The sequence below is a fragment of the Micromys minutus genome (assembly GCF_963924665.1).
Source record: "Micromys minutus genome assembly, chromosome: 9".
NCBI classification, from domain to species: domain Eukaryota; kingdom Metazoa; phylum Chordata; class Mammalia; order Rodentia; family Muridae; genus Micromys; species Micromys minutus.
Genome location: NC_137978.1, coordinates 44,006,332 through 44,030,078, shown reverse-complemented (window position 1 = coordinate 44,030,078; position 23,747 = coordinate 44,006,332). Strand labels below are relative to the sequence as shown.

Here is a 23,747-nt window from a genome sequence, read left to right as displayed (position 1 = left end):
GTCAGTCAGAAGCAGAAGTACAGAAGCCAGAAAACAAGATTAGCACATTCAGAGACTTTCCCAGAACTGTGGGCTCTGATGGGTCAGGCCTTTGTTTTCCTCTTAGCAGGTGATGCTGTCTGCAGGCCTAGTTTTCAGTCCGAATGGTCCTTCCATTATGGATTCAGCTGTGCTAGGGCCTCAGGGCCTACTAAAGTCTGGGCCCTGATACAGCCAGTTCCAGGGAATCCAACAGGCACACATGTCCTGTACATGTATGTATACAGGCAAAAACACTCGTATATAAAGTAAAATACATAGATCTAAAATAAAAATTAATAGTCAAATTTCTGCCCCTCACACGTTATGCCTTCCTGTCCCACCTTCCCACCGAGATAATGAACTAGACAGAGGTAATAGCTACTTCCTATGCACCAGTGGTTCACAGCTTCACTCTAAGGCTGGTACGGTGCACTTGCTCACAAAGTCTTCAAACTCATTAAACAGAAACTCAACATGCTCCGGTCTTTCTCGTTTGTCTGTAGAGAGAACCTCTTATAACCATCATCTGTCAATAAAAAAAGCTTATGGCCAGTGAACTGAAGCAGGAAATAGGAGGTGGGACACTGGCAGGGACAGAGAGAATTCTGGGAAATAGTCCGAGGGATTCGAGGGATTGCCCAGCTAGATGTTGAGGAAGAAACAGCCAGGACTGAGGAGAGGTAACTAACTAACCAGCAGGTAGCTGAATTCAGGTTAAAATAAAGGGAAGATTCTCCCCAGGAACTCTGAGGAGACAGACCTAAGAAGACAGGAAACCAGCCACGTGGCTGAACCCGGATGAAAACAAAAGGGGTAATTAGAATAAGTCAGAGAACAAGTCAAAGATTAAGGCCAAGGCATGTATTAATAAATAATTAGTCTCAGAGTCGTCTTTCTGGGAGCAGGCCCTGGGGCACAAAAACTACATTTATTATTTACATTTGTCCTTTCCTGAACCTTGACCCTGACTCCTTCTCTTTGCTGATGTCCCTCCCAGCATCAAGTGGATTTGGACTCAAATCCCAGTACATCCCCTTTCTAGCAATGTGGCCTTTCCAGGCTTTTGGTGTCATTGTCCTTAAAACGTGGTCCAGCTAGGTGATGGTGGTGCCCACCCTTAATCCCAGCACTTGGGAGGCAGAGGCAGGTGCATCTCGGAGTTTCAAGGGCAGCTCTGGTCTGCAGAGTGAGTTCTAAGACAGCCAGGGCCACACGGAAAAACCTTGTCTCGAAAACAACAAAAGAAATGAAACAACAAACAAACAAACAAACAAAACCAAAATGGATCCAGATCGCGGTTGTTGTGAGAACTGGGTGTGTCAGGTATCCTTCTCCTGTGCTCTCCCAAGAGGTGGAATACTTGTCCTTTAATGAGATACTGTACAGACGGAATAATCCATTTAATGTGATAGCGATACTGTACTTCTCCTCCTGTTTCCCGTTCCCAAGAGTTTCTATAGGGCAGCGGACACGCATGCTTTCAATAACGCTCTGGGTTTGGCTCTCTCTTCATGGTTCCTCTCCCAGCTATCCAACTGCCTGTGGCCATGTGCCCAGCACCAGTGCTGGCTTTTTTTTTTTTTTTCTCTTCCAACCTGGCAAGTGTTTTCTTTTTCTTTCTTATTTATTTTTTTTTTAAATTTATTTCATGTATGTGAATACACCGTTGCTGTCTTCAGACAAACCAGAAGAGGTGCATCCTTGTTGTGAGCCATCAAGTGGTTGCTGGGATTTGAACTCAGGGCCTCTGGAAGAGCAGTCGGTGCTCTTAACCACTGAGCCATCTCTCCAGCCCCCTAGCAAATGTTTTCTGGTAAAAGTCTAATGTGGTTGACCTTAAGTATTAAAAAAATCTAAATTTGCCAGGCTGTGGTGGTGTATACCTTTAAGCCTAGCACTGGGAAGGCTGGGGCAGATAGAACTCGTGAATTTGAGGCCAGGACAGCCAGAGCTACATAGTGAGACACTAACTTAAATCAACACAAAAGACTTCTCTGTTTTATGTTCTGCATCAGTGTCTTTTCTCTATGTGCTGGTGCCTGAGGAGCTCAGAAGAGGGTCTGGATCTCCTGGAGCTGGTGTTACAGACAGTTGTGAGCCACTATATGGGTACAGGGAATTGAATCCAAGTTCTCTACAAGAGCAACAAGAGCTCCTAACCACTGAGCCATTTCTCCAGCCCCAGCTTTTTTGTTCTCATTGGAGATAGGATTACTCACTGGCCTGAAACTCACAGAGGAGGCCAGGCTAGCCTGCAGCGAGCCTCGTGGATCTGCCTGTTTCTTCCACAGGTCTGGGATTTCAAATGCGTGCCGTCATACCTGGCTACTTTGGTTTATTTGATTGTTTCTTGGTTTTTGTTTTTGAGACAGGATTTCTCTGTGTAGCCCTGGCTGTCCTGGAACTCACTCTGTAGTCCAGGTTGGCTACACTCCACCTTTTCATTTTGTGTCTGTGTGAGTGTCTGTGAGCTATAATGTGTGTGCATGTGAAGGCCCAGAAGACAACTTTTGGGAGTTGGTATGGCCCCCTTTTCTCCCCAGAGGCTGTTGGCCACTGGCCTAAGGGGAGAAAGGGAACTGATGCAGAGACCAGGGTTCAGACGGCCATGAGAATAGAATGACCCCAGAGACCTATGCAGCAAGACAAGTCTACTTTATTGCTTCAGGGACAAAGCATATGAGCTCATTTTTAGGGGGATGGGTGAAAAGCATTAATTGGTCATGGAATCAGGATAGCAGGAATGGCTGATTAGCTATAGTATAGTATGTAATTATCATGTGGATGGGAATCCAGAGTGGCACGTGTGTGTGTGTGTGTGTGTGTGTTTCCCTCATAATGTTTCCACCTATTTTTTGACATAGATTCTCTCACTGAACCTGTAACTTACCTATCCAGCTAGACTGGCTGGCCAGCAAGACCAGGGATCCTCCTGTCTCTACCTTCCCAGGGCTGGGATAGCAGGTGTACACTGCTAAACCAGCTTTGTAAGTGAAAGACCGAGTTCTATAGGTGGCAGGAATCATAGGGGTGGTGCTGCCTAAAAGGGCTATGAATAATGTCACCTTCTGCAGACCCTGAACATGGACCTACAGGCCGTGTCCTCCCTGCTTGCTTTGGCTCACTCTTTCCTTACTATGACCCTTTCAGAAGAGGAATGCTAGCCCTGTGCCACTGTATATTTCGAGCATTTAACTTATTTTCTGATTTTTTTTTTTAGGAGAAAATAGATAAGAGTTTGTGTAGATCTGTTGTGTAGTTAGTCTCCTCTGAAATTAAAGTCTGCCTTTCAGGGCTGGAGAGACAGCTTGGTGGTTCAGAGCACTTCCTGCTCTTGCAAAGGACCTGAGTTCAAATGCCAGTGACCACATGACAGCTTATAATCATCACAACTCCAGTTTTGTTACCTGATGCACTCTGCTGGCCTTGTGAGCACCATACACTCACATGTTATATATATGCATATGAACATGAAAGCAAAAAAAAAAAAAAAAAAACTACTATTTTACACATCAAATAAGTAAATAAATCTAATACAAACTTTAAAACTTTCATTTTAGAGAGTAACAGGATTTCCACCAAGGCAATATGGGTCAGATTAGGCCAGATTAAAATAGATAAAGGCAGGTTTATTAGACACTACATCTGGGAGGGTTCCCTGGTCCCAAAAACAGGTCCAAGGAAATTGCACTCCTGGGCTAAGACAAGGGGTTTTTTATAGATCTGAGGCATCAGGTGATGATGTGTCAGCTAGAAACTGGAATTGTGCCTATATATAGTCAAAAGCTGAGCCCCTGGGCAGGCATTATCAGGTGGGTTGCAAGAAACATGAAAGCAAGCAGTAATAATGTGTGTGGGAGTGAGGAGGGGTTCCAATCAGAGAGAAGCTCTTAAGGCACAGAATGTTAAATGAGCCATGAAACAACAGGATATTCTAAAGGGAGGTGGGATGTTCCATCCTACAAGAAAACTTGGTAAGCTCAGGAAGTAAACAACTCAAAGACTTCAGGAAGTTCCTGAAACTAACCAGATTCACTAGGCTCTAAGCATATAAATAAGCAGTAAGGACCACTGAGAGACTTTTACAGCAGCCAATCTACCTGGGAAAGACACTCTCTGTCCTGTTGAGATGCTGTCAGGCTGTGCAGTATTTCCATATTTTATGACCTGGCACCCATGCTGGGGTGGGCTTTGGTGATAAGGTTGTCTTTGAGTCATAACTGCTCCTGTAACTAACACCTCATACATAATCCTGTCAGTAACCCCATAACAATGTATTGGTTTACCAAGATGAAGTGGGAGTAATTTCATCTGCCATTGGTTCTAGGAATATAATCTAGAGGTTGTTTGTTTGTTTGTTTTAAGCAAGGCAGAGGGAATCAAGGAGAAGAACAAGGCTGTGGGAGCCATGCTCACCATGCTTGAGCTGGCCAGAGTTTCTTCAGGCTGTAATCCTTACCTGCCCCCTATCCTAGGGCTGAACTTGGGCTCATGGCTTTTCCACAGCACTCCCAGTCCTCAGTAGCTCAGCTGCCTTCAGTAGCTCAGCTGCCTTCAGCTAGCAGCAGATGGCTGAGGGTTTTTTGCCCAGGAAGTGATCCAACTTTTTATTACTGAGAGATCTGTGTCCCAGATTTTTTTTTTAAATTTATTTATTTATTTCATATATGTGAGTACACTGTAACCGTCTTCAGACACACCAGAAGAGGGCATCAGATCTAATTACAGATGGTTGTGAGCCACCAAGTGGTTGAGGGATTTGAACTCAGGACCTCTGGAAGAGCGGTCAGTGCTCTTAACCACTAAGCCATCTCTCCTGCCCCAGATTTTTTTTTGTTTAAAATATGGCCTGTGATTGCACTTTGCTTAACCTTATTCTTTATTAGCATGTATTTAAAAATAGGTTTTATTATTTGTTTTCTTGAACTTTATTTTTCCCCAGCATCTATTATGGTGTTCTCCTTCCTTGGTCCCTCTTCCTCTTTCTCAAGTTGTCTTTTGTCTTGGGGGCCAGCCTGAGTAACAGACTCCCACCACAACTGCCCATTTCTTGCTTGAACCAGGACCTAGTAACCAGCCACACTTGAAACAACTGCACAGTTTGCCTTCGCTCTCACCTGAATTGAAGTCACTGCAATGGTGTGGTAGGAATGGGCATACCAGAAATTTGAACAGCTTTCTCACTGTTCCTTCAGGGTTGTTTGCTCCTCTAATGATGAAGTAAATGCTGAGCATCAGTGCCAAACACATCATGTGGTACCCTACAGTCAAGTAGGTTTTACCAGGACCTAATAAAACTCTGGGAGTTTTTTTGTTTGTTTGTTTGCAAAAGAAATGTTTCTAATGAATGAGGCATGACTATTTTTATAGGGGTAAGAAATACAATGAGGGGCTGGAGAGATGGCTCAGCAGCTAAGAGCACTGACTGCTCTTCCAAAGGTCCTGAGTTCAATTCCCAGCAACTACATGGTGGCTCAGGACCATTTGTAATGGGATTTTGGCGCCCTCTTCAGGTGTGCAGGCAGAACACTGTACATAATAAATACATCTTTTTAAAAAAAGAGAGAAAGAGAGGGAAAAAGAAAGAGAGAAAGAAAGAAATACGGGCTGGGAACGTGAGAGAGAGCCGGGGTGAGGAGCAGTCTTTCTATGCCAGGTCACCTCACTTGGCTGGCTGAAGATGAACAAGTGATGACAGTCGTCTGCTAGGTCCCTGGGAGTGATGACAGTCGCCTGCTAGGTCCCTGGGAGGAGCCTAGCAAAATCGCCTGTAAGCCAACAAATGGAGGGCACAGTGAAACCACCAAACTGCCAAGGCCATGGGGACCGAGGGGTGTACAGAGAGGAGAGAAGAGCAAAATGGTGGAAAAGCAAGACTTTATATGACTTTCCAACAGAGTAGGGAGCTTTGAGCTGATACAGGCTGTTTGGACCAGGAGATGCCCTAGTCAAAGTTGCCCTTGGAGGTAGATTAAGGTAGGTTCCTAGTAAGCAGAAACCTGCCTTATGAGATTTGATGCCCTCTTCTGGTGTGTCTGAAGACAGCTACAGTGTACTAATATATAATAAAGGAATAAATCTTTGAACAAAAAAAAAAAAAAAAGAAAGAAAGAAAGAAAGAAAGATAAGCAGAGTTAAGTATGGTGGCACATGCCTTCGATCCCAGCACTCAGGAGGCAGAAACAGGTCAATCTCTCAGTTTGAGTCCAGCCTGGTCTACAGAGTGAGTTCCAGGATAGCCAGGGCTGTATTTTTTTTTTTTTTTTTTAAAACCTTATTTTTAATGATGGTTCTTAAATACCTTAACCTTCCTTTTACCCCACACCCACCAGAGGTAGTGGGAAAGAATGGATATGAGGGAAGTGAATCTGTTTAGGAAGGTTCTTTGGAGCAGGTCCCATCTGTGTTGTCTGGAAATCGGCAGTTCAGTTCACAGGTCAGCAGCGGCAGCTCCGTCCACTTGCAAACTCTTCACAGAGACACCAGCAGTCCAGTTTGGTAGAGTCGGGTTAGCAACAGCAGTGACATAACCTAGCAGAGACAGCCAGGCCTTAGCCTAGGCTGGAGTCAGCAGGAGGGACCAAGCCAACAGGAAAGCCAGGAGAAGTTCTAAGCTGCGCCTCTCTCAGGAAAGCAAATATCAAGCAAAGATGTGAGACCCACAAGCATCGCATTGCTACCTCTATAAGCGAGCCTGTGGAGTTCTATTTATACCCCCCAAACATCCTGTATCCTCCACAGGTCTTACCTCAGCATGTGAATCTGTCTCAGCTGACATCATTCTGCCAATCAGCCTGATTCCACGGAAGCAACAAGAAACTGCAGCACACCACCAGAAGTTTTCTGGTGCGTTTCTTTTAATGGAGTCACGACAAATGCAGCTCAACTAATGATGTAGGGCAGATGAATACATATGAGTCTTTAATAAAGAATCCTTCATTATGTGTCTTTTCATCTGCTTGCTTTAGCAGAACATCCTTTCTCTGGTGTTTGCTTCACCCAACCATTCCTGCATGAGTCTGCCTTAGTTTTTCACCTGTGTCCACTTCAGGAAAACACTCCTTCTTGTGTTTGCCCCAGCAAAACGCCATCCAACACAACTGAGTTTCCAAAGAACCCTTATGTTTTGCACATCACAGGACTGCACAGAGAAACCCTGGTTCAAAAAAGCAAAGAAACAGATAAGACTAGAGACCAGACAGAGAGCCCAGGACAAGAATCAGCCCTTAGAGACTATAGTGTGTAAGCCAGCTTGTATTTGTTTTTAATCTTCTTCACTTGGTTGAACTGGTTCACATGAGCTTTCAGTGTAAATGCTTGCTGGTTTTAGAGTCCCTGCCCCCCTTTGAAGGGAACAAAGCAGAGAGGCTGTTGTGTGACAGGAAGTCCCAAGAGAATGGAGAGAAAGTGACCAAATGTGAGCTTATGAGGCCTCCCCAGCTGAGAAGGAGGCCGCTGTCAGTGCTGGTAAGCAAGGCCGTCATCCCCTGACTTGTATCTCGCTGTTGAGGAAGGTAGGCTGTAGGAGCAAGAGTGGGTCCTCTTATTTGCTTCAATCCCCCAGAGCCATTCCCCAAAATGTAGTATACAGAATAAAGGATTGGTCAAGGGTCTGGGGGAGCCAGGGCAGAAGCCTGTAGGAGCATCTTTGAGGTGAGATGAAACCAGGCATGGCAGGCTTAGGATGCTCTAGAGGCTCCTCATTTGGAGGGCCCTTAGCAGCTTCATTGACTGGGTGAGCAAAGTTGGGAATCCAGGTTCTGTCTTACCCTGCCAGGCAAGAAAAGAAAGACCCTCTTCCTTGGTAGATGGAGCAGTGAGGAACTACAGCTATTCCCTAGAGAAAGCCTAAATAATTGATCTGGAGGACAGGAAGCCAGGAGTTTTGAAAGGGAGACCCTGTCTCCTCTGTTTCCTATTAAGTTAAGAAGTTGCGAGTTAAGCCGCTGGGAGTCCGGTCAAGAGAAAGGAGGTCAGGAGCCACCCTGGCTGCAGAAATGTGGGCTATTATGGAAACCCTAGGGGAAGGGCAGTCCAAGTAAGCTGAGATGCTTGTTCCAGTTTTAGGGTCTTCCCAGGTGAAAGCTAAGAGGTCATGTGAATCAGAGTGTAAAGGAATTGTGAAGAGAGCACTCTTAAGAGCTGGGTGGTAAAAGAGCCAGAGAAGAGAATCCGAGAGAGTGTAAGGGCTAGGCAATGCCCGGTACATAGGAAGGACTGCTGTGTTGATAATCCTGGGGTCCTGGGCAAGCTGAGCTATTAGCCTTTAGGAGGAGCAAGAAGAGGTGTTATAGGTCAAGTGACTAGGTATTGTAGGCTAGGCAGTAGTGGAGTCATGCACGCATCCAGTCCCAGCATTTGGGAGGCGAAGGATCTCTCTGAGTTTGAGGTCAGCCTGGTCTATAGATCAAGTTCCAGGACAGCCACGGCTACACAGAAAACCTCTGTTCCAGGGGAAAATAGGGGAAAATTTAAAGAGTGGTGTGGCTGGAGAGATGGTTCAGCGGTAAAGAGCACCGACTGCTCCTACAGAGGGCCCGGCTTTCATTCCTCATGCCCATCTGGTGCTTCACAATCGTCTCTAACTCTTGTTCCAGGGGACCTGAAGACCTCTCTGGCTTCACCAGTCACACACATGGATTCCAGAAGAAATTAGAAAGCAACTTGGTAAAGACAAAAGTAGATGCATTTACATTTGACCGACCCAAGGAGAGAAAGAAGTCTAATTTCTTCATGATCCTGCACTACTGCCGCCACAAAGCTCATTCGAGCTCCTGTGTGTATGTGGTGACCAGAGGTCCTCAGATCCCTTGGAGCTGAAGTTGCAGGTGGTCATGGGTAACCTAATGTGGATGGAGTCTAAACTGTATGCAAGAGTAGCACATGCTCTTAACCACTGAACCACCTCTCCAGCCCCATATGGGGCTCCCCCGCCCCACCGTCACCCCTCCCTCTGCTTATCCTTTTGGGCATCTTGGTATTTGTAGTTCTGTTTTCTAGCTCTTCTCTTAAAACAGAGCGCTGAGACTCTCCGGACCACTTCAGCCTTAGAGACCTCATTTTGTATAAAGTCTCTATCGTGTATTAGGCTAAATTCTAAGAAACATGAGTTTAGGAACACATTACGCCACCCCATGTCTTGTTGGTTAGCACCCAGTGGGGACTGAACCCCAGCAGCCGTTATATAGGCTCTGATTGGCTGGTCTCAAGCCAAGCCAAGTTATCAAGAAAAAAAAAAAAAAAAAAAACTTCTCAAGGTACTTACTTGACAGGTAGTAACCCATATAAAATGTCAGATGTGGAAAACGGTAGGAATACAGCATGCATGTACCCGATTGGTTGCGCCTACCCTATCTAATGTGTGTGTGTGTGTGTGTGTGTGTGTGTGTGTGTGTGTGTGTGTGTGTGTGTTTTGGGAGTACTTAAAAAGGTTATCTGTCTTGACTCTCACTGACACGGTTTGAATCCCAGCCCTCTCCCGGATACACCGGTTTTTTTGAATAAAGAAACTTTCGTTTGCTCAAACTTCCATAGTGGATTAGTTCCCAAATTCTCGGACACTAACAAGACCACAACTCCCAGCACCCCATGAACGCTGGAGCCTTCAGAGCGCATCCTCCAGAGGTGGGTACCCGGACCATTGACGGACCTGCTGGCTGAAGGCCCCGCCTTTGTCGGTCCAAGATCTCCCACCATTGGTCATCTCCCCCGCTTCTCACTGGAGGGCCGCAGGTGAATGAAAGGGGGCGTGTCGGTACGCTCTGCTCGCTGGAGGAGGCTGGAACCCGGTGCCAGGTGAGAACACCGCATCCGGTCTGCGCCGCGGCTTTTTTGGTTTGGGGGAAAGTTGGGGGTATCTCCGGACACTGGCTCAGGGGACCGGGTGTAGGTAGCGGGCACGGTTGCCTTTCTCAGCCAGCTTTGGACCGTCCGGCCCAGTAACTCCCTGGACCCCGGCTGCGCCGAGTCGTGTTCAGAGAGAGACCCTCCCTCCTCTTGCGTGGGGTCGGTGGACACACACCCACCCTCCCTGGCTGTGGGTGTCTCACCCCACATGGTCCAGGTGGGAGTTTCTGGCTTCTGCTCATTCTGATCCTGCAGGATAACCGGGTGCCAGGCTTGACCAGACTGGGCCAGGGTCCGTTTGGACATTGGTCACTTCGTCTGTAGGAAGACCTACGAGAGGCAAGGCCTCGGTTTCCACACCCAGACACCAGAGACTGTGCCCATTACCTGGTTCCAGTGGCCTCCTCAGGTCGTCTGACTCTGGATGGATTGTTCCCACTGTCCAGAAAGCAATTTAGCAGGAGAACCGAAGATGGCAATTGGTCAGAAATTCTACCCTTGCAAAACTCTTAGCTGTGTTCCTCCTTTCCTTGGGCCAGATGAGGGAGTGGCTTCCTGTCTATTGCTAGACCTGTTAGAGGGTTTGGAGAGATCGGTAAACAATGGCTAAGGATTGCCTCTCTGTAATCAGTAGAATATGGATTCTAAATCCTGGACATGTCGTCCGTATCTTTGAACCTTAGATTCCCTCTCTGAAAAATGAAGAATTCGGCACTGCGTTAGTATGAGACTAAAATGAATGTGCTTGTCAAGTGGTTTTCTAGTGCTTCGAAATGAATGATAGGAAGTTCTACTCCTCCTATTCATTGAGGAGCAGTTTTTATTCTCAGATTGGTGGGACTGGAGGAGGGTTGTCAGAGGGGCTGGACAGACAGTCGTGGTGAACTACCTAGCACTGGAGAGGCAGAGGCAGGAGGATGAGAACGAGTTCAAGGCTAGCCTGGTCTACATAGCCAGACTCTTTCTCAAAACAAACAAGCAAAACAAATGGGGGTAAAGGGAAGACACAGAAAAGGTGCAGGCTGCTTTTGTTCTTTTTTTTAAAAAAAGATTTATTTTTTATGTATCTGAGTACACTGTCGCTGTCCTCAGACACACCAGAAGAGGGCAGCGGATCCCATTACAGATGGTTGTGAGCCTCCATGTGGTTGTTGGGATTTGAACTCAAGATCTCTGGAAGAGCAGTCAGTGTTCTTAACTGCTGAGCCATGACTCTAGCCCCTTTTATTTATTTATTTTTAATATTTATTTATTTATTATATATAAGTACACTGTAACTGCCATCAGACACACCAGAAGAGGACATCTGATCTCATTACAGATGGTTGTGATCCCATTACCATGTGGTTGTTGGGAATTGAACTCAGGACCTCTGGAAAAGCAGTCAGTGCTCTTAACCCCTGGGCCATCTCTCTAGCCTGCCCCTTTTATTTTTAATATATGTGTGTCAGTCTAGGCTTGGAATGCATCTGCCCTCTGGTCAGAGGTGTTGATACCATGCAGACGCTGGGGTTCCTGGCAGTTGTGAGCCATCTGATTCAGGTACTGGGAATTGGACTGAGGTCCTTTGTAATCATTATTTTTTCTTTAACTGTTGCGCCAACTCTCCAGCCCCTGCTTTTGGCCTTTGATCAAAGATAGTCTTGTAGCCTGGCTAGGACCCTTTAAGGACCCAAGAGTTTGTCCTACAATCACCAACAGCCTCTTTGGGGATGAGCACTGGCTTTGGTTAATTTTGCTATTTCTGATGGCTTCCTTTAGTCATGAAATATACATAGTAACTGCTGAGTTGTTGTTGTTGTTGTTTTGTATGTGTTTTTTGGAGACAGGTCTTATGTAGCCCAGGCTGTATTGCAACAGGATTTGTAGCCCAGGATGACCTTGAATCTTCATTCTCCTGTCTCTGTCTCTTCAGTCCTTGAATTATAGTCTTGTACCAGGATACCGTTTATGCAGTGCTGGAGGGATCAAACTCAGGACCTCACACAAGGAAGACATGTAGTTTACCAACTGGGCTACATCGGCAGCCCCCATACTTAGTGTCTTAGTCAGGGTTTTACTGCTGTTATGAGTTCTACAGACACCGTGACCAAGGCAACTCTTAGGAGGACATTTAATTGGGGCTGGCTCACAGGCTCAGAAGTTCAGTCGATTGTCATCAAGGCAGGAGCATGGCAGCATCCAGGTAGGCATGGTGCAGGAGGAGCTGAGAGTTCTACATCTTCATCTGAAGACTGCTAGCAGAAGACTGGCTTCCAGGCAGCTAGGATAAAGCCCATGCCCACAGTGACACCACCTATTCCCAACAGGGCCACACCTAATAGTGCCACTTCCTGGGCCAAGCATATACAAACCATCACACTTAGTTATTGGCTTTATTTTCTGTTGTTGTTGTTTTTTTGTTTTGTTGAGACAGGGTTTCTCAGTTTAATAACAGCCTGGGCTGTCCTGGAACTTACTCTGTAAACCAGGCTGGCTTTAAACTCAGAGATCCACTTTCCTCTGCCTCTCTAATGCTGGGATTAAAGTTGTGATACCTCCTACCAGCTTTAAGTTTTAATTTTTATTATCTGTTTATTTATTTGGTGTTATTCAAGACACAGTTTTTCTTTCTCTGTTGCCCTGGCCATCCTAGAGCTTGCTCTATAGTCCAGGCTAGCCTCAAACTCAGAGATCCACCTGCCTCTGCCTCCTGAGTACTGGGATTAAAGGCAAGTGTACCACTACCCAGCTTAGCTTTAATTTTATTTTAGTTACATTGATTTATTTATATATTTATTGTGTGCATACATATTTATGTAGAGGTTGGAGTACAGCTTTTAGGAGTTGGTCCTGTCCTTCTGCCATGAGAAGCATCAAACTCAGGCCATCAGGCTTGGTAGCAAGGGCATTCATCTGCTGAACCATCTCGCTGGTCCAGCCTTTAGTGACTGTTGAATTGAACTGGACCCATAGGAAGGTGCAGTGTGTGATGAGCGTGTATGCACTAGACCAGTGCTTAGCTGCTTTTCAGTGAGAAGGGGGGGGTTCTCAGGACAGCCCGGGGAGCCGAGTGCCAGAGACCAGCTTTGCTGATGGAGATAATTATTGACTGATTATTTACCAAGCTTGGGTTCAAATGATCCCCCTGCCTCATCCTTCCATGGCTGGGACTACAGGTGTGTGCTCCACACCTGCCCAGGAAAGTTTGAAGTAAAACTTTAGAGTCCTGTAATATACTTCTTATCCCTAATATGTCTGCCGTTACATCTCTCTTGTATCATTGTCCAGAAAAAAAAATCACTATGCAATAAGTAAACACACTTAAAACACACACACACACACACACTTGGATCTTGTAGTTTTTTTTCTTCTTTTTTTTTTTTTCCAGTATATCTTGGTGACATTTCAGTTAACTATAGGTAACTATACATGATCGTGTCTTTAAATTTTTTTTTAAATATCTTGTGCATGGGTGTTTTGCCTGGATATATGCCTGTGAACTACATGCGTCCCTAGTGCTACAGAAGCTAGAAGAGGGCTCTCCTGGAACTGGAGTTACAGATGGTTGTGAGCTGCCATGTGGTTGCTGGATATTGAACCCCGGTCCTCTGGAAGAGCAGCCGGTGCTCATAACCACTGAGCCACCTCTCCAGTCCGACAATCAGAGACTCTTTAAGGAGAAATAGTTTATTTGAGAAATGACTAAAAAAGCAGTGGGCATGCAAGTGTCACAGTGTGTAGTAAACTCTGTGCACATTCAAGGGGACGAAATTAAAGGGAAATGTTTAAAGGCAACATGGTAGCCATGAAAAGCATTTTGAGAGACTAATCCTTGCTACAAGGATCCACAACAGGAAAGGTGTCTAGCAAAGACTAAACAGGCAGGTGCTGGGCCATCATCATTGAGGAAGTATTTTTGATTTTGTTTTGGTCAAAGGAAAGAGTGAGAACACAGTGACGCCTTCGGCTGGGGAAACATCCCAGATTGATTTATATAGGAGCAGTAGAATTCTACAGCTATGGGAGCTGAAGAGGTGGTTAAGAATACTGGCTGCTCTTGCAGAGGACCGGTGTTTAATTCCCAGCATCCACATGGTGGTGCATAGCCACCTATAACTCCAGTTCCCAGGGATCTGATTCCTTCTGAGGACCTCCACAGGGATTGGGCACACAGATAGCAAACATCTCATAATAAAAATAACTATATCCAATCAGGTGGAGGTTATCCTCACAACAGCACTTGAGATCGCAAATTGTGTGTGTGTGTGTGTGTGTGTGTGTGTAAAATTTCTACAAATACAAGACAATGCTCTTCTTTGTAAATCTTCTTCTTTGTAAAGAACAGTGCTCACTTAACTACTTTGGATGAAAACCTTTTTTAGGATTATAATTTGTTGAGTTTAAAATGAATCTAAAAATAGAGATAGGAACTGGGCTGTCGATAAGGCTCTGTAGGTCAAGGTGCTTGCTGCTAGCCCTGAAGACTAGGTTCAATTCCAGGAACCTCCAAGGTAGGAAAGCAACAACTTTCACAAGGTGTCCTCTGACCTTCACATAGATACTGTGGCACATATGTCCCCCAGCCTCCCCTACACACAGACACACACACACACACACACACACAGAGAGAGAGAGAGAGAGAGAGACAGAGAGTACAGCTCTGACCTTTTCTTCCCTTAAATATCTTTAGTTTGTGGTTAATTGAATACATGGATATAGAAGCTGCTGATGCAAAGAGCTGACTCCAGTTACCCAGGACTGCAGTGGGTCAGTAAGGTGAAGGAGCAAGGTGAAGTAAGGGAGAGGGAAGGAGCACCTCCGTTTCCCACACCACTGGAAAGATTCTAAGCTTGGTTTTAGTGTTCTGCCTGGCATTTAAAAATGGGAGCATGCCTTTTAATTTAGCAAACATTCTCTAACCACAGCAGTCTACCAGGTGTTGTGAGTGCTGTCAGAGTCAATAAGACACACCTATGCCTGTAAAGAGATTGCCATCTTCTGACAGAAGGCAAGGAGATTGTAACATAGGAAGGTCTTAATCCAGGATGGTGGAGTTAGTTCTGTCACCAAGAGCAGCTGAGGTGAAAAGGGACTTAATTGGTTCGAACACAGCTTGAGCTAGGTAGGGCTTAGCATCCCCAGGTGCCATCGGCTGTCACCTTTGTAAGCCCGGTTCCTCTAGTGGGACAGCTGCACATTCATCACATTCTGTCAGCTCACAGAGTAGGATGCCCCTTTCAGAAGCCCAACAAAGGCTTCATTGCTTTTCACTGGTTCTAGCCACTGTGCCCTCTCTGGGCCAATTTGCTGATGGTCATAGAGTAAGATACGTTGATTCTAGTAGCCTATAGGACAGCCTACATACCTGGAACCTGAGCTGGGTGGTGCCTGCTTCATTGGCCAAGAACTAGGGGTGGGGAGAGTGGTTCTATAGCAGACTTAGGGGTACCAGAACCCTGAGAAGGGAACATGTCTGCTGGCAAGCCCAGGAACCCACCAAATTTCTCCACAAAATAGTAATAGAAAATTTGAGCTGAGGCTACTGGACCATATCTAATTTCTGACTGAGACACGGGAAAAGAAACTGTCCATAAACCATCAAACCCAGTTATGAGTCCTGACCCTGTCACAGCTTGGTCATTTCTTGTCTTTGATTTCTTTATTGATAAAAATGAGGACATACAAGGACTTATTTATTTGAGATAGGATGTCATCTCCCAGGCTAACCTGGAACTAGCTATATAGCTGAAGATGGTCTTGAACTCCTGATTCTCCTGCCTATGATTCATGAGTGCAGAGATCACAACCATCTGCTGTCACATACACCCCACACACACTTTATAGGGACCTGGGGATAGACCTCAGGCCTTCATGGGTGCTAGGCAGGCATTCTGCCAACTGAGCCGGATCTCTGGCTGTTTGTTTGTTGAGGCAGGGGTTTGATGTTAGCTCAAGCTGGCATTGAACTCTCTGTGTAGTCGGACACAATCTTGAGGATGGAGAGATGGCTCAGAAAGGAAGGCACTTTCGCTGAGCCTAATGATCTGAGTTCAGTTCAGAACCCAGAAGGCCAGAGAAGAGAATTGACTTCTGTATATGTACCATGGCACCTATGTGCCCACATATGTACGTACATGCACACACACATATACAATATAAATAAATACATGCCCACATACATATTATGTATACACGCATATATACATATCAAATGTAAATAAATTAAAAGTTAAAAAAATATCAAAGATGGTATATCCTCTTGTCTCTGCCTCTCAAGTGCTAAAATTATGGTTGTTTTTATTTTCTTTATTTTTACTTAGTTTTCGAGGCAGGCTTTCTCTGTGTAGTCCTGGCTGTCCTGGAACTGGCTCTGTGAACCAGGCTGGTTTCAAACTCACAGAGATCCACCTGCCTCTGCCTCCCAAGTGCTGGGATTCAAGTCATGTGCCACCACTGCCTGGCCTGTTGTTTTAGTTTTTACATTTTTTTGGAAGATATGTTTTGATTTGTGCATATGTGTATGAGTGTTTGTGGAGACCAAAAGAGGGTGTTGAATCCCCTGGGGTTGGAGTTCCAGTATGGATGCTGGGAACCAAACTCTGGTCCTCTGGAAAGGCAGCAAGTGTCCTTAACTACTAGGCTGTGCTACCCTTCGTTTATTTATTTAACTACAGGGTCTCATTCTGTATCCCACATTGTCCCAGAACTGGTCTCACTGCCTCAGCCTCCTGAGTACAGGTATCACAGGATCACAGGTGTTTACCAGCATACCTGCTTCCCTCGCAGGATTTCTACACCAACCGCTAAGCCCACATGTAATTATCTGCCTTACTTCTCGCTCAGTGTTCAAAACAGCCTACATCATGAAAACACCACTGATCCAGTAGTTTGGCTTTAAAAAAAAAAAAAAAAATTAGAGGCTCAGTGGTTAAGAGCACTGGCTGCTCTTCCAGAGGTCCCGAGTTCAATTCCCAGCAACCACGTGGTGGCTCACAACCATCTGTAATGGAATCTGATGCCCTCTTCTGGTGTGTCTGAAGACGGCAACAGGATACTCATATAAATAAAATAAATCTTTAAAAAAATTTTTTTAGATTCATTTATTTTACTTCATGTGAGCATTTTGCCTTTGTGTGTGTGTGTGTGTGTGTGTGTGTGTGTGTGTGTGTGTGTGTACACATGAATGCCTGGTACCTGTTGAGTCCTCTGGAACTGGAGGTAAGGATAGTAGTGAATTACTGTGTGGGTGATGGGGACTTAACACAGGTCCTTTGCAAGAGCAGCAGAGTTCTTAATCACTGAGTCATCTCTCAGCCCCAACCAGTGCTTTGAAACATAACAGATGACAATATATGAACTTCTAGAAGCCAGGGCTATAGATCTGTTGGTAGAGTGGTTGCTTTGCACACAGGAAGCCTAGGTTGAGGCACCTCATAAACTGGAGGATGGTGAGCCACCCCTACAATCCCAGGAGTTCAAGGCCAGCCTGGGCTCATAGAAAATTCAAGGCCAGCCTAGGTTACAGAAAAGTCAAAACAAAATATGAACAGCCTATAGTAAGGTAAATAATAACGTAAACGAAAATCTTGGCAGCACTCCAGGCCCCTCCAGAGCAGCAGCGGCTGGCGGAGAAATGGAGGCACCGTCCTACAGCGCCAAGCTCTTGGGGGAGTTGAATGAGCAGCGGAAACGAGACTTTTTCTGTGACTGCAGCATCATCGTGGAAGGGCGCATCTTCAAGGCCCACAGGAACATTCTGTTCGCCAACAGTGGCTACTTCCGGGCCCTGCTCATCCACTACATCCAGGACAGCGGGCGGCACAGCACAGCCTCCTTGGACATCGTCACCTCCGACGCCTTCTCCACCATCCTCGATTTCCTCTACTCTGGAAAGTTGGATCTGTGTGGCGAGAATGTGATTGAAGTCATGTCAGCTGCCAGCTATCTGCAGATGAACGACGTGGTCAACTTCTGCAAGGCGTACATCAGGTCGTCCCTGGACATTTGCAGAAAGATGGAGAAGGAGGCCGCGGTGGCTGCCGCAGTGGCGGTGGCCGCGGCGGCAGCCGCAGCTCATCAGATAGACAGTGAAAGCCCAAGTTCAGGACTGGAGGGAACGTCCTGTGGCACCAAGAGCTTCGTCTTCTCCCCAGTAGATGGAGAAGCGAGTCTGGACTGTACAAGATCATCTCCTTGTGATGACTGCCATCCCTTGGAACTGGTGGCGAAAGACAGCCAGGGCTCTGGGACCTCAGACAGTGACCTTTGTATTGTTCCCAGACGGGTTGACCCTAAGGTGGAATTCGATGTTGCCAGAGTGGAGGCGGAGGCTGACGAACGGCTACCTCAATATGCCGCCCCACTGGCCCACGCGGACGAGGGCCTGCCCAGTAACCAGGCCTTGGATTTGACTTACAGCAGCTACCACGTGAAGCAGTTCCTGGAGGCTCTCCTGCGCAACGGGGCTGTCCAGAGCAAAGATGACGTGGACCATCACTTTTCTCGTGGCTTGGAGGGAAGACTGGAAGGTCCAGGAGTGGCCGTGAGTTCGGTGATGGACGTTCAGAACGACTGGTACAGAGAGGACTCAGGTGAGTTTGGGTGGCGGGCATTTAGTGCATTCTGTGCCTTGTGTTCGCACCTCATTGCGATCCTCACCGGGATCCTCACCTTTCTCATCCCACCACTGCCGCCGCCGCCACCACTAACCATGGTTAGTAATTAAGCACTTGTTGTGCATAGAACCTTGTTTCTTTGTGTACTGTGTGTGTGTGTTCGCGAATGTGCGCGTGCGCATGCGAACACACCACAGGATGGTATTAGATGTTGCACCTTAAGAGACGTCGGCTTTGTTTTTGCTTTTTGTAAATATAAATTGTTTTACTTTGTTTTGCATGTAGGACATTTTGCCTGCGTGTAAGTCTGTACATCATATGTGTGCAGAGGCCAGAGAGGGCATTGGATCCCCTAGGACAGGAGTTACTTAGGGCTAGGACCTGCCACGTGCATGTTGGGAACTGAACCCAGGTTCTTTGAAAGAACAACCCGTGTTCTAAGCTGTTCATCTATCTCTCTAGTCCCTACCTAGTTTTTTGAGACAGGGTCTGTCGTTGACCTACGGCTTGCTAATTTTGCTTAGCCTAGGTAGCCAGTGACCTCAGACCTCCAGGGATTCAACTATCTCCATTTTTTCATTGCTGAGATTATAGGTATGTGTGGCCCATGCATGTTTGGGATTATAAGTATATGTGGCCATGTGTGTTTGGGTAGAATCAGGTCCTTGTCAGGTATCGGGAGCAGGTCACACCTTTAATCCCAGCACTCAGGAGGCAGAGGCAGGCGGCCAACCTGGCCTATGTAATGAGTTCCAGGAGAGCCAGAGCTTCCCAGCAAAGCCCTGTGTTGCAAAAACAACAAAAAATGAGGCTCTGCTGGTGAGTCACTAACTGAGTCCTTTGCCTGGCTCTTCTTTGTATATCTCTGTGTTGCCTATACAGGGTGTGGTCATTCTTTGATGTCCAGGAGGGGTTGGTCCCAAGACTCCCCTTAGATGATGAAGCCCGCCGGATGTTCATGTCCCCTCTGTAAACTGATGCTGTCAGGTGTGATGGTGCGCACCTTGCTACACAGCACTCAGGAGGAAGAGGCAAGCGGACCTCTGTGAGTTCAAGGCCCCCCAGGTCTAGATAGTAAATTCCATGCCAAAAGGGGCCATTTAGTGATATGCTGACTAAAATAAATAAATAGGTGGTTGGAGAGATGGCTCAGCAGTTAACAGCACTTTAACTGCTGTGTTTGCAAAGGATCCAGGTTTAGTTTCCATGGTGTCTTACAAATGTAACCCTAGCTCCAGAGGATCCAACACCCTCTTCTGACTTCCACAGGCAGCGCGGGTATATAGTACACAGACGTACATGTAGCTAAGACATCTGTACACATGAAATAAAATAAATGAAATACACGAAGTGACAGCATTTGTTAGTAATGTCCCGTGTTCTTTAAATCATCCCTCAGTTACTTATAATCCCTGAGAGGATATCAGGCTATATGAGGAACTGTTAGTGTGCAGGAAAAAAAGGGACAAGAAAAAAGTCTGGCAGGACATGGTAGTTCATAGGGATCAGAATTCAAGACCTTGGTGCATAGTGAGTTTGAGGCCAGCCTGAGCTACAGAAGACCCTCCAAAAACAAACAAAGAAAACACTTCCAATGTTTGTTGTATCCACAAAGCAAATATTTCTTTCAGCATTACCTTAAGTGGATGTTCTTCGGTGCCTAGGAGGAGTCCAAGTAGATGAAGATGCTGCGTGTGTTGCTGGTAACAGGAAGGTCTGGGGCAGGTATTGGCTTAGTTTAGTAATAAAGATGAGGGCTGGTAAGATGCCTCAGCGGTAAGAAGGCTTGTCAGCTTGTCATTTCTACCTGACAACCTGAGCTTGACCCTTTAGCCCACAGGGAAGGAGGAGAACTGGTTCCCAAAGGGTGTCGTCCTCTGACCTCTCCACATGTGGATGGTAGCTCTTACACATGTGTACCCATGTCCACACAAACATCACAAACATAAGATAACCGTGATGCTAATAAACACCATTTAGAAATCGTGAAGATGAAGATGGTACACATTAAGTTTGAATACTTGAACAGTAAAAACAAAACAAAAAGAACTGAATGAGAGAGAAATTTGCATTTGTGTTGTTAATCTAGATGTCACGTCAGAGTCTTGAGAAAGACCCCTGGCCTCAGGGAGAAAGGGGTTAAAGGTACCCATGTGGCATCATCCTGTGGTGCCAGGAATGCCTATTTGGGGGGGGGGTGCTGCCACTGGAGAGCCTGGGGCCCAAAGGGAAAAGCATGCCTTGCTGACTGTAAGAGAAAGGAAGGCGAGTTTACTTTCCTATTGTATTTTCCTGGACAACAAGTTCCAGTTTTGGAGGCGGGACAGATAGTTTGAGGGGGCTCCTAGGAAATGGAGAGACTCTCAACATGTTGGACATGGTCTTGCTCGTTTAGATGGTCCCCTTAGTTTTGGAAGCAGCTCTCCTGATCTTAGAGATCCTGGCACGTGAGTGGGTGTCTGGCCTCTGGACACCTCTGGGCCATAGTGGTGTACTGGCTTCAGAGCAGTTCCAGAAAAACCATGATAACTGTGATTATTATTTATTATCATAATAAATACCTATGATCGTTGAAGTGAAATATACCTTCTCCTGCATCTTTCGGTGAAATGTTAGGTTTCAGGAATCCCGGGCTCGTCATGTTTAATATAAACCTCCCTGAACACACACTGAATCACTACGCCTTAGGGTGCTTGGACTCCCACCTATCTCTTTGTCTATTCCCAAATCAACTACTTAATCTTTAAACACTCTTGGACTTCCAGGCACAGTGTCCAAATGATACAACCAACTGGGGACCGAGGGTTCAAATACACGAGCCTATGGAAAACATTTCTCATTCAAACCAGCACATCACTGTAGCCCCCAAGTTTGGGATAAAGCCACAGTTGCTGTTATTGGCTTTAATGATAGGCCTGTAGGTACAAGAAATTGAAGGCTGGGTATATCCGATATCACAATGTTTCTGTGATAAGCATGTCTGGGTTGGTTTCCTAGTATTTCTAAGTGAAAACCTCTACACCATTTCAGTTGCATGTAGATCGGTCTTCATGACATGTTGCATTGAGCTGGAGGGATGGCTCAGGGGTTAAGAGCACTGACTACTCTTCCAGAGGTCCTGAGTTCAAATCCCAGCAACCACATGGTGGCTCACAACCATCTGTCATGGGATCTGGCGCCCTCTTCTGGTGTGTCTGAGGACAGCTAACTTATATATAACATAAATAAATAAATCTTCAAAAAAAAAAAAAAACATAGCATTTGTTGACTGTTCATAGCAACCAGGATGAATCACACCCAGTGTACAGGGAAAACAAAAATAATTTTGATATACCACAAAATGTTTGTAAAACTCACAGAACATGGTGCTGGAGAGATGGCTCAGAGGTTAAGAGCTCTGGCTGCTCTGTCAGAAGACCCAAGTTTGTTCCCAGGACATTTATGTCAGGTGTCTCATAACCTCAGCTTCAGGGAGACACCTTGCCCCCATGGGTACCCATACACACCTGGCATTAACACACAAATATGCCCATTTACGTGAATAAAAATTAAAATAAATTAACAAAAATCTTAATAGCAGAAAACTTTCGTGGGCCGGAGAGATGTCCCAACTATTAAAGCCTAATGCTCATGACCAAAAACCAAGCTGGGTGGGCAGAGATGGTGTTTAGTGGAAGAGCATTTGGGTATCACATTCAGGACCCTGGGCTCAGTATCTAAGCACAGGGACAGGGGTGGGAAAGCCCACTTAGTTGACTTGACCCTTGACCTTTGGGGAGCCAGACAAAGTGGGACTTGGTCAATCTTGCTGTTTCCTAGCAGGTGGAGTTGGTGATCACCCTCTCTGGCATGAGGGTGTTTCCCAGTCCCACCCCGAAAGGTGGCTGTGGTTGTCCCTGTTTACAGTTAATTGCATCTGTTGGATTCCTCAGGTGACGTGCTGGTGGTCCCCATCAAGTTGCACAAGTGTCCTTTCTGCCCTTACACCGCCAAGCAGAAGGGCATCCTCAAGCGGCACATCCGGTCGCACACTGGTGAACGGCCTTACCCCTGCGAGACCTGTGGCAAGAGGTTCACAAGACAGGAGCACCTTCGGAGCCACGCCCTGAGCGTAAGTGTCAGGGACGTCACTGTAAGGGTCTGTCTGTCTGTCTGTCCCTTGTCTGCCATCTGCAGATTTTTAAGGAAGTTTGTGAAGTTCCCTTTTACCAAGTTAAAGCCAATCTGGCGGCACTTAGAAAGTTAACAATAGCCTGTGAACAGGCTAGTTTTCTAAGAAGTTTAGCTTGTATTCAGAGATGGCTGTTATGAGGCCAGAACCAGCAGAGCCAGCAGACGGTGGGTCTCTTCCCCTGATAAAGATGTAGAATAAGCTGTCTCCCCAGTTTCCCACCAGAAGTGCCCCCCACCCCACCCCACCCCCAGGCAGGAGAGGAGCATGCTTCCATTTGTACAGCCATACAGCCATTGTTCCTACCTGCTGAGCCATCACCCCAGCCTTTTCTGTGACCTTTATTGCGTCCCCTCCTGCTGACAGGTCCACAGATCCAGCCGTCCAATTATCTGCAAAGGCTGTCGAAGAACCTTTACTAGCCACTTGTCCCAGGGCCTCCGGCGCTTTGGGCTGTGTGACAGCTGCACCTGTGTGGCAGACCCCCAAGATGAGGATGACGACCTGGTGCCCGTCAACCTCAGCCTGGTGGAAGCGTCTTCTGAGAACCACGAGAAAAGCGACACAGACGACTGGCCGATCTACATAGAGTCTGGTGAGGAGAACGACCCAGCTGCGGAGGATTCTGACGACAAGCCACACTTCCGGGCCAACTTACCAGCCCCGGAGACGCTTACGTAGCACTGACTCAGTGGGCAGGCTTTAAGTGTTATGGCTTTTTCTACAGTGAAAGCTACCATTTGTTGAGCTTTGGGGGTCATCTCCCCCCCCCCCCCCAGTGTTTTTACAGTCGGATTTTTTTTTTTTTTTTTTTTTTTTTGTTAGACTGCGTAGCAGAAGCTGGGGGCTGTGACTCAGAATACTGATGACTTTTTATCGTGGAGTCTGAGGGCTTTGTGGGCCTCTCCTTGGTTCTGACTGAATCAAGGTTGAGCCCTGAGGCCCTCCTAATTTTCCTGCTGAGAAGTCGACCCTGGGCAGGAGGAATTAGAAAACCTCCCTGCTCAGCGCTATGCTTTCTTCATTACCGGCTTCTGAAGAGGTGGCAAGAACGTGTTGTCAGAGCATCTTTCTTTCTTCTGCCAGGCTTCTCGTAACTAGTTCTGCAGTCT

General features: G+C 46.4%; 1 protein-coding gene across 1 annotated transcript; it reads left to right on the top strand.

The window, feature by feature from the left end:
• Window positions 1-17,461: 17,461 nt before the first annotated feature.
• ZBTB8B (zinc finger and BTB domain containing 8B) lies at window positions 17,462-23,316 on the top strand (the record flags this gene model as incomplete). Its single annotated transcript, XM_080920866.1, has 3 exons — window positions 17,462-18,440; window positions 22,397-22,575; window positions 23,002-23,316. Exons 1-3 carry the CDS (start codon window positions 17,483-17,485, stop codon window positions 23,314-23,316), a joined length of 1,452 nt encoding a protein of 483 aa, XP_080776992.1. The 5' UTR covers window positions 17,462-17,482.
• Between the last annotated feature and the right edge of the window lie 431 nt (window positions 23,317-23,747).